This window comes from Pectinophora gossypiella, chromosome 5, assembly GCF_024362695.1.
Source record: "Pectinophora gossypiella chromosome 5, ilPecGoss1.1, whole genome shotgun sequence".
Taxonomy (NCBI): Eukaryota; Metazoa; Arthropoda; class Insecta; order Lepidoptera; family Gelechiidae; genus Pectinophora; species Pectinophora gossypiella.
The window spans coordinates 6,247,250-6,258,884 of NC_065408.1; the positions used below are offsets into that span (position 1 = coordinate 6,247,250).

An 11,635-nucleotide genomic window follows, 5' to 3' on the forward strand; every position below is an offset into this window, starting at 1 on the left:
CTATTTACGTAGGTACTTAAGTAAGTATGTAGCCGTTACATGAGCCATGACACGGGCGTTTGGCGGCTTAGTAGTAACCCTGACACCAGGGATGATAAGATGGATCATTGGTCTCACAAGACACACGAGAGAAAAAGATCCCTACACTATCCTCTTAACGCCGAGATTTCCAGACACAATAGTTAAACAATGGATTTTGGATTTTAAAAGAACATTCGCTCTTACGACTCCCTATACCCTCATTATTTCTATAATTACTTACAAGCTCAGGTAAAATACGATTGAACAATCTAATTCTATCTTCCATTTATTAGCGCAGTAATATTAAACGCCTGCCATCATTATCTGAGCAACTCCCCGGACACAATGGACTTCTGAACGATCCAGTTATCAATTTAACGAACCACGAACGTTCAGGTAATGAACTAATTAATCCTTGGTTTGATAGACAAAGGGACCGTGACCATTCCATTGAGATGTATAATTTGTATCGACTACTAAGAGCCTGTTGCACCAAATGCGGTTAAGTGTTTGATGGCCTGTTCGAAACTTAACTCTAGCCATAGAGGCAGCCAATCAGCTCGCAACACCAAACACTTCAGAACCCCGATACTGACCCCGCTTGGTCGACGATTTCCCTCATTCAACGCTTGTCGCTATCGACCCGCTAGGGTCGATTAATTCTTTCAAATATTCTTCCTCTCAAACGACGCCCTGAGCGGAGGTTAACGCTAACGCAACTGGGCACCCACAGGCATGTTGTCTTAAATTTTATATCGGGTGACAGCCCTCAGCGCGCCCCATCTGTCCGGCCAAGTAGTTAATGCCATCTACGGCAAATCTACAATAAGTCACGTCAAAAAAAATGTTCGAAACTTATCTTCAAATGTACTTATGCAGACCATAAGTTAGTTTAACGACTAATTAGCAGATAAGATTTTTTTAAGTACATGTAAAGCCAAGTACATGTAAACAAGTATCGCATTGTATTATGAACTAAGAAGGATAGGTATTGCACAGTTTTTGTCTCCCATTTTCCTTTTTTGTATATTTTTTTAAATAATTACTTACATTTTACTTGATGATGTATATTTTTGTGACCGACCTGTTATTTTTGCCCCTTATTATATTATATTTACCTACTTTAGTAAAAGCTAATTACAGTTACAGAAGTTCATAATTAATTTATGAATCCATCACTTAATCTATTCTTTCCATAATTCAAAAGTTACGTTTTATAAGCGCTAATGAATAAGTTAGTAACTTAAGTTCGTTTATTTTGTTACTTTGTTAATATCTGCCAAAACTTTGGAATGTTATTAGAACTTTGTATGTGGTATACCTAGAGGTTTGAAAAGGTTATTTTTATTGGGAAAATGTACTGAACTAGTACTGGAGTTGAAACAGAGACCTTTCAATTTAGTATATTAGTAACTAGTTTCCAATACCTACAGCTCAATATTCTTGATCGAAAATCATAAGATACTTTAAGTAGATTGTTATAAACTAATCCTCAAGTATTATTTACAATTAGAAAATCATTCCTACTACAATAATAACCATAACACTAGGACACCAGGGTTGATGGAGTTGGTAACTCTCCTCACAACCCACACGATAGAAGAAGAATAGCGTGTATAAGGCCGCGACACGGCGCGACTTGATTTTATAAGAAAACAAAAAAGGAATCTCGAATTGAAAGGAATTGTGCTTATGTTTTTATTCGTATGTTTATGTCCTATGGATATGTCGTTGTGCAATAAAGTATTATTGATTGATTGAATCTCAAAAATTACAAAAAGTCCCCCCCCTTATGAAAGAGTTTAGGTAGTTTAATTCTTTAAATAAGTTTATTTATTTTCAGTTCGATAATTTTGCGACAGAAAATTCTACTTGATGTCAACCTCAGAATTCCTCAAAGTTTTCATTACGATGTCACTAACACCCTATAGATTTTTGGATTACACGTAAAGCATAGAAAACGTAACATCCAAAGTATATTAACGATATTACCCAACCCTGTATCCACTTACTAAGCATATTACAAGTTTCTAAGCACACAAATCCTCAAGGGTTGTTGAACTTCAACAAACTAAAGCCAATAAACTTCCCAATCATCACATGCGTTATAAATCCATGTCAACCCTCCCATAGGGTCTCAGTGTCGACCTCTAAATATGAATATATGGCGCAATAGTGAACAGGGTCCCAGAGCTCGCGACTCTACCAACTTTGGCTCATAAATCCACGCCTTACATGATGCTTGTTTGCATAATACAAGACTTAGTCGGCTTTGTTCACAGTTTGATAGGTAGACCATTTATAGTGTGACGTCTGGAGTGCGCTAAGTTACGTTTAAAGTTATAATGCAGTTTAGGTTATTTTATAACAATAGAGTACTCTAATTCTTTCTAGATATGGATTTCATGTATGATGATGATGAAATTAAATTAATATACCTACTAGGACAGCGCAGGTTTGACCTGAGAATTTAAGCTACTTAAAAATTGAATGATTTATGTCAAGAAAACCTTTTGAAATATTATGCTAAAGATAATAAAGTTATTTATTACATTTCAATTTCTCTGTGACAAAATGAAATTATTAAAAGCAATAAAGCGACCATAATAATATACAGGACCACCGTGATTCTAACGTAGGGATGCAAGTCAGAATGAATGTTTTGTAATTTTATGATATTATAGTATACATACATACATACATACATAAACTCACGCCCGTAATCCCTAATGGGGTGGGCAGAGCCACAAGTAATCAAAGACAACTTGCAGCCACTGTTGATACGATGTCGTAAGCTGGATATGATGAACCTTATGGTGATAAGGGATCAGCCTATCGCCCATAAGATTAGTCCATCATGTTAGATGACACAATCCCTCTGTCGGTTTTTACGACATGCCCGGGAAGACAAGCAGCTGAACGTTTTCTATGTTTTTTATTTGCTCCCAGAACAGCATAGAAGCAATTTATAGTATTTTATGATATAATAAAATTTTAATATCACCAAAGCCACACAATGAGGTGCGACTCTATGTTATCGATAAATTGTATGCGCCTACCCGATTCAATATAATAATAAAAACAGCCCGACAGCCTTTTCTACATGGGTGATGCTATCTTACGACAACACGACACGACATTACACACATTACGACATTTATGTAGACGCGACATTAGGCGTAGACGTAGGCTTCGAACGATAGACGCAACGAAAGCTGTCTACCATTACTGTCTACATAGATAAACGTTGCATTCTACGTCTATTGCTTAAAGCTCACGATATATGTCGCGTCACGCGCGATGCGAAACCCATGCCGTTTCGACACGACTGCTTGTCTATCAAAACTTGTCTAAATATTCAATTTATGAAAAGTGCTTGTTATTTTTATATAAAACTTAACCATTACCTCGCGACATTGTTCAACTGCAAACTATTTTATTTCTTTTGAAATTATTTAAGCAAAAAAACAATATTTTTGTGGATAGCGATGCTTTCACTGACATGACCTTTAAGTAGATTGTGACATGACAAGGGTCTACGTTACACAAGACACAAGAGTGACGTCACAGTCCCAAAAGCCAGATATTAACAAAACGTTCTCATATTGTCATTTTGGGAAATATGTGTACAACATATAAGTAAGGTAATCTCTAAATAACGAAATTACTTGCAGCTACTTTTGGTGTGTTTTCAATGTTGAAACTTAATGACAGAGGTCATCTTAGGCATGCAGCATGCTACAGCTTTAGTCTGCCAAAATAATAGTTCAGTGTGATTCTACAGACTAATGTCATGGTGTAGTTCGTGATGATAATGTAATGTAATGTAACTAAGGAGCCCTCCGCCCCCGTTACCTTTCTAGAAAGTACAAGAAACTTGGCTCTTGATACCAATATCAACTATTATTAGTACCTCCCAGTCTAAAATGTAATAAAAAAACTATTAACTCATAAATAATTAAAAGTATCCTACCACACGCCCTAACTTAATAGAAGTGAATATGTTCGAATATTCGTATAAGAGTTTATTCAAATAAATTCATATTTTGAAAGTTGTCTATAGGACGTCTACAAACTTTTGGAAAATGTAGGTAGGTACTTTGATAAAATTGTTTATTCTAGGATAAAGACAGCTTGTCTGAATAATTGAAATATTTTAGCACTCAACATTGTTTCCAACAATTTGAAGAGTAAACAAAATTAAATAATGAATATAAAAATAATTTCAAGGTTGTTCGATTATTTGAGAATAGTTTCAGTTCACGATTTTAAACACGATCGATTTATGCCTAGACCAATGATTGTCGAATTTGTTTTAGAATTCATGTTTGGATCATAAATGATTATCACGTGCTCAACAGTGAAGGAAAACATCGTGGGGAGACCCACATTCCCGAGAAAAGCATTTTCGGAGGTATGTGACCTAAACTGTATTATGCTGGTTTTCCCTTCGCAGTTTGAAAGGTCAGACAGGCAATCGCTTGTGTAATAAACCAGACCTGTCAAATCTGCAGGTTAGGTAAGCGGACCCTGTCAAAAACGGGATAATGCTTGAGAGATGATGACAGGTATTCTGCACCTGCCAGAATCACACATACACATGTACAAAGAACTAGAATAAGCCATCTAATAAACAACTGTCTGTAATTTCTTCATGTATTATGACAACTAGATGTCGTGCGAAGTCTGGCGATGTCGTCCGATATCTCCCGATGTCTTCGGGGACACATGTCACTCGACAAATGTTCAAGTGGAAACGAGGCTTAATGTGTACAGACGGTTGTGTTGTGCATAATAAAGTATGTATAGGTACACAGATGTTTCACTGTACCCACCCACCAACGCTGCAAATAGGTAGGTATATAAAATAAATCGTCATTCTATTTAAACTAATAAATCAAACACAAACAATGACACTTTCAACATTTGTTCAAGAGCAACTGAATAAATTAAATCTACATTTTTATGGCAAGGTAAAAAGAAAATGATTTTATGTTTCCAATAAATTAGACATTCACATTTTACTCAACATCTTGATAAAACCAATTAAAATTTTTTTGCGTTTTCTGGTCTTATTATTAATCGATTGATTATTTGAAATATAACCCTCTCAGACGACGTCCTGAAACGAGGTTCGTGGCCAAATGGCCACCCTGAGGCCTGGTGTCGCACATTTTGTTCCATGTGAGAGCCTTCAGCGCGCCCCATTTGTTCGGTAGTCAATGCCGTTTGCGGCAAACATTACTGTTGCTTATGCAGATTTTATTTGCTGGGACTGAAGAAAACCCGCGGTGCAAGTGAAGATCCGGTTTATTTGGCAAACAACATTAAAAATACAAAGTTAAAAAGTAAAATACAAGTAAAAAATCTTAAGTAAAAATTCGTAAATAATCGATGTAAAATCAGTGAGAAGTAGAGAAGAAGTGATTCGTGACGTGTCCAATCAGATTCTTATTGGAAATCTTCGGTCCGGAACTAGCGGGCTGTGCGCGCATTACGTCGGCCAATCAGGAGCGCCGCGCCATGTATCCGCTCCTCGCGTCGCTCCCCGCGCCATGCCCCGCGTCGCACCCCGCACCGCTCCCCGCGTCGCTCCTCCGTTTCGCGACGCAATTAGCGGGTCGTGCGTGGATTAACTTAGCCCGCGACCTCCTCTTCTCGGCTGTCCGTAACATCCTCCCCTCGGCGTAGATCTTCGCAGCCTTCTTTCACCGGGAGGACGGCGAGACGTCGTAGAGGTCGGCGGAATATCCCTCCTCTCGTTCGTACGTCAGCGACTCTGGTCAGTCCGTCGGGTCCTTGATGCAGTCGGATTACTTCACCTCGTGGCCAGATGTTCCTCGGCAGTACTGGATCAGTGATAATCACGACGTCACCAACTTTCAGGTCCGCTCCGCGCCCGCTCCGTGTGCCTCCACGTGGTATGAGTGTAGGTAGGTACTCCGTTAGCCATCGACGCCAAAACACGTCAGCCAGCGCCTGCGTGGCTCTCCAGGTCCTCCTGTCTACCTCCCTGCACGGCCCGGTAGTGGGTAGGCCGCCGGAGGTCCCCAGTAGGAAGTGATTCGGTGTCAGCGCCTCCATGTCTCCTGGTTCAACTGGCACGTGAGTGAGAGGGCGTGCGTTGACCGTGTACTCTGCCTCCGTGAGTAATGTGGCGAGTACTTCGTCCCTGGGGTAGCGCTCGTGTAGTGTGGCGACTAACGCTGTCTTAACCGAGCGTATTAGCCGCTCCCATGCTCCACCTTGATTCGGTGCCCCGGGTGCGATGTATTTCCAGTTCGTTCGTTGTAGTAGAGCGAAGTCCTTGAGTTGTGGGCCCCACTCTCGCTGCGCTGCTCGCAGCTCTTCGTCCGCGCCATGAAAGTTCGTCCCATTATCGCTGTAGATTGTTACTGGCCACCCCCGCCGCGCCGCCATCCGCCGTAGGCACATAATAGCAGAATCCGTAGATAGCGACGGTGAGATCTCTATATGGACCGCTCGCGTAGTAAGACACGTAAACAGGGCGCCCCAGCGCTTTTCCTTATGTCGGCCGACCGTCACGTACATAGGGCCGAAAAAGTCGAGGCCCGTGTAGCTAAATGGCCTCGCGTGCGCTGCGAGTCTTTCGTAGGGCAGGTCTCCGTGAACTTGCGGTCTCGGTCTGGCTTTCTTCACTTTGCAGAGTTGACATGAATGCTCCACGGCTCGTACTGTAGGTCGTATACGTGTGATATAGAACTTCTGTTTCAGGTCGTTGACAACTTGCTCTCGGTTGGCGTGGTTCGCCGCCTTGTGTGCGTGCGCGACGAGTAGCCGGGTGAAAGCGTGGCGGCCGTCCATTATTAGCGGACTTTTTGACTGCTCGCTTATTCTCGCCACGCCCACGCGACCGTGTAGTGTAAGTAAGCCTCTGTCGTCTATCCGTGGGTCGAGCTTACGCAGCGCGCTGTTCGGGCGTAACTTCAAGTCCTTTTTCAGTCGTTCTATTTCGTCGGAGTACGAGTCCTCTTGCATTTTCTTATACCATAGCTCTTCTGCCTTTGTGATATGGGCGAGTTTCAGCGTTCGCGTTCGTTTCTTCATTTTATCGACGGCTAGTAAGACGTAGGCTGTCGCACGGACGAGTCTCTCGTAAGAGGAGAACCGACTTATGTCAGGTAGGTAGGCCGGCCCCTCGCTGTTGTCCGTGGCGCAGACTATCTCGTCTTTTCCGTTGTCATTTTCCTCTTCGGTGCGTTCCGATGGCCACCTTTCTTCTTCTTCCCGGAGGAACGCCGGGCCAATGAACCATCTTTGGTCGGCTCGCACCTCGTAGTTAGGTCGTGTGGCGTCGTCGGCTACATTTAACTCGCTCGGTATCCATCTCCATTGTTCGACGTGCGTGAGGTTAGCGATCTCGCCTACGCGGTGAGCTACGTACGGCGTGTACTTGATGATGTCGTTGCGAATCCAGTGGAGAGCGGTCTTCGAGTCTGACCAGAGCACGATCCTGTCAGCCTTCTGTCTATGTTCTTCTTGTATACTGTGGGCGAGTCGTGCGCCTATGAGGCTGGCTTGCAGTTCCAGTCGCGGTATGCTCTGTGCCTTCACCGGTGCTACTTTAGCCTTTGCGCCGGCGAGCGTGATGATGACCTCTCCGTTTTCGTACTTTATTCGCCAGTACGCTACCGTGGCGTACGCTCTGTCGCTCGCGTCGTTAAATACGTGTAGCTGACGTTCCAGTACTCCCCTCGTTGGCGCATAGCAACGGGGCAGTTTAACTTCTCGCACGCTGTCGACCGCTCGTATCCATTTAGTGAAGTCCTCGGCGGCTTCTTCCGGCACTTGGTCATCCCGTCCTATCCTCTGTTGTCTCCATAAGTCTTGCAGTAGGATTTTAGCCGTTATGGTGAGATGGCTTAGCAGTCCAAGTGGGTCGAAGATCGACATGACAGCGCTGAGGGCTTCGCGCTTAGTCGGCGGGCGTGCTGACGTCTTGACCTCCTCCGGTACCCTAGGCAGCGCGGTGTTGAACATTAGTTCATCTTTAGTGGCCTCCCATATTAGACCTAGAGTCTTGCCTTGATGACCAGCGGTTCCCATTTCCTTAGGTAGCTGCGCGCGGCGGTCCGGGGGTATGTCTCGTATTACGTCTTCATTACTCGAGTTCCAGCCGGCTAGTATGAACCCGGCTTGCTCGTGTACGTAGGTTACTTCGTGTACTGCTCGTGTTGCTTCCTCCTTGGTCGCGTAGCTCTCCACGAAGTCGTCCATGTAGTGGCTCTCTGTTATCGCTCGGAGGGCCACGGGGTGTGTCTCAGCGTGCGCGCGTGCGTTGTGGTTGCGCACACTGTGCGCTAGGAATGGTGAGCTCCGAGCGCCGAATATCATCGATGACATGACGTATTCCGTGGGTGGCTTCTTTCGTTCGTTACCTCTCCACAGGAACATTTGAGCCGGTCGATCTTCAGGGCGAATCTTTACTTGTAAAAACATCTCACGTATGTCGGCGGTGACGGCGACCTCTTTCTCTCGGAAGCGATAGAGAATTCCCGGTAAGGCTCGCAGTAAGTCGGGTCCATCCAGGAGGTGATCGTTCAGGCTCTCTCCTCTCGACTTGGCGGCTGCGTCGAAGACTAGGCGTACCTTCCCTGGCTTGTTAGGGTTCGTCACGGCGAAGTGAGGTAGGTACCATGACTTGTCGTTGTCTCTCTCGTCTCCGTTAGCTACTGCGGCGTATCCCTTCGTGAGTAGGTTCTCTATCTGGCTTGTGTAGGCTGCCTGGAATTCGGGGGACTGATCCATCTTCTTCTCGATAGTCCGCAGTCTCCTGAAAGCCATTTCATAGCTGGGCGGCATGACTACTTGCTCGTCCCTCCATGGCAGGCCCACTTGATATCTTCCGTTGACTCGTTCGATGGTTTTATTGAAGATGTCGATCGCTCTCTCTTCGGCCTTCCTCGGCTTCGTTATCAAGGCAATTCCTAGGGCGTCGACGTCGTAGTGTGTTTTGATGAGCGCGTTTAATTCCTCATCTTCATTAGCGAAGTTCCTCACGTCTTTTTCCGTCTTGGCGTGTACGTGGAGGACTAGCTGATCCTCCCCTCGGTACAAGCTCCGCGGCACCGTGCCATGTATCGTCCATCCCAGCTCGGTGCGTGATGCGATGGGCTCGTAGCGTTTGCCGATGAGGATTTCCTTCGAGATAATCAGATGCCAGTTGTCGGCGCCGATCAGTAGGCTCGGGCGCGCCGATTCGTAACTCATGTCGTCGAGTGGTAGGTGCTTCAAGTGTTCGTATTCGATGAACTTCCTTTTCACCGTCTGGCTTCCGATCGTAAGTTGTTTCACCGTGTGGGCGGTGATGTCGTGAAACTGCTCTTCATGTTGGCCTCGTACTTCAATCTTGACGACACGACTTTGCGTCTCCTTTTGACTCGCTGTGGCCCCGTGTATGTGTAGCGGGCTCACATGTCCTCTGGCGCCGAGGTCGTTCGCTAGGCCTTCATCCATGAGCGTGATGGTAGCGCCTTCGTCTAGTAGCGCGTACCTCTTCAATGACGGTCCTCCCGGTACGCGTATCTCCACCGGGCACACCTTCAATAACACCTTGACCGGGCCGCTTGTAGAGGCCGACGCGGACAAGACATTTTCCTCGTTTACTGGCGGTGACTTCGGTTGAGTAGCTGCGGCGGGCGACGTGTCCATGTGCAACGTACTGTGGTGAGGTAAGAGACAGTTTTCTATTCCGCACCTCTTTGCTTTACATGTGAATCTCCTGTGCTTTCCGTTGATGCACTTGAAGCATATTTTCTCTTCTTTCACCCACTGCCATCGTTCGTTGACCGTCATCCTCTTGTATTTCTTACAATCGGGTACGTCGTGGTTGCCGCCGCAGCATAGACATCGTTTTGTGACGGCTTCCTTTTTTCTCTCGACGGTCGGTGCGGTGGGTGTTTCAGTGGTTGCGTAGACTTTCACGTCTTTACGTGGCCTTTCACGTGAAAACGACTTCTTTTCTTGATTGTTGAAAGTCTCCTTCAGCGACTGGGGCGATGTGGCGTATGAAAATCGCATCGCACGGTCGGCCTCACGTTCCAAAAATCTTGACAGCGTTGCTATCTCGGCTTCCGAGGGGTTTCCGTGTTCGTAGGCGAAGTCATACCACCTAGACTTGAGATGTGGGCTTAGCTTCTCGATGACCTCTCGTGTGAGCATGGGGTTTCGGAGATATCCTCTTTCATCGACGCCACCTAATACGCATACGATGTTCTTTAACTTGACCGCGAGGGTGTTCAATTCGCCCGCGGACGTACCGGACTTAGGTAACTTCTTTATATCTTCCATCGCTCGTTCGATCAACATCTCTGGTCTTCCAAAACATTGCTCTAGTGTTCGCATAATCTCGTCGGGGCTAGTCGCCGAGTATAGCAGCGCGGCGACTGTCTCCTGTGCTTTCCCTCGTAGACAGTTCCGTAGCCGTGCGAGGTTCTCGTAGTCTGAATACTTATACATCATCGTAGAATCCCGCATGGCCGCCTTGAAGGGTAGCCATTCCGTCGCGGCGCCGCTGAACGTAGGCAGCTCGTGGGCTTGGCGGGGCACCGGACGTTTATTCACGATCTTTTCTAGCGCTTGTGCTATTCTATCGACCGTGTCCTCTTCTTTATTCGTCGCATGAAAGCTCGTACGTTGATTAGGAATAGGGCTAGGCGGGCGTAGTTCCGTCTCTTTCCCTCGTGCCTCTCGATTCCATCTTCCATCTCGCTCGCTCGCGTGCGCGTTTCTCGCGCATAGAACAGGCTCCATACTGTGCTGAGGCGGGCGTCGTCCCTCCCCCCGCGGCTGGCTGTATTCCATTTCAATCAACCAGTCGTGGACGCGTTGCTGTTCCTCCGTGTGCGTTTCAGCGGCGATTTCCTGTTCATCGATTTGGCTTCCTCTTTCGCTTTCTTCCCTTATCATTGCGACGCTCCGTTCAAGTTTCGCCTTGACTTTGATGGCTTCTAGACGGAGTTCCTGCTGTTTCATTTCAGCTAATTGTATCTCCGCGTCGAGCTCGGCTTGTCTGATGCGCGCCGCCGTACTTGCTGTGGAGCGCATCGATCGCACGGAGCGGGTACTTGCTCTGACAGGCGGGACTTGCACCTGCCCCCCTTCCGTGGACGTGACGAGTCGTCGTTGCGGGACAACCGTGTTCGCGGACGCTGCCGGCGTGCTGGCAGGCTGTTCATCGATGTGCATGGCTGACGTCGTGGTGCGCGGGAGCGCGGCCGTGTCTCTCTCGATGAGTACCATTGGCGCGGCGGAGGCGGGCGCGGACTTCTCTCTATCTTCAAAGGTCTTCTCTCTGACTTCAAAGGTGTTCTCTCTAGCTTCAAAGGTGTTCTCTCTAGCTTCAAAGGTCTTCTTGCTCCTCGTGATGGGCATTCTTCGGCGTAAGCCAGAAGCTACCGCAGCCTCGAAAAAGGCTATACGGCTAACTCGTAACCTCGAAAAAGGCTGTGCGAGTAGCGACTCCCGCTTCAAGGAGTCACTTTTCCGTCCTAACGGACGTATGATGTGCACACAGCCTCCCGTTGGCACCGTTAGGTGGACAAGACTGCGCTACCTTGTTGAAATTAGGACGTTGAAACTAGAAGTTGAAATT

At 46.2% G+C, this 11,635-nt stretch overlaps 1 protein-coding gene across 1 annotated transcript; it reads right to left on the reverse strand.

Moving 5' to 3' along the window:
* Window positions 1-5,658: 5,658 nt before the first annotated feature.
* LOC126366933 (uncharacterized) lies at window positions 5,659-11,415 on the reverse strand. Its single transcript, XM_050010277.1, has one exon. It carries the CDS (start codon window positions 11,413-11,415, stop codon window positions 5,659-5,661), a length of 5,757 nt encoding a protein of 1,918 aa, XP_049866234.1.
* Between the last annotated feature and the right edge of the window lie 220 nt (window positions 11,416-11,635).

Excerpts from the sequence above, each read along its gene's own strand:
- LOC126366933 (XM_050010277.1), bottom strand. The coding sequence starts at position 11,415 with ATGCCCATCACGAGGAGCAAGAAGACCTTTGAAGCTAGAGAGAACACC.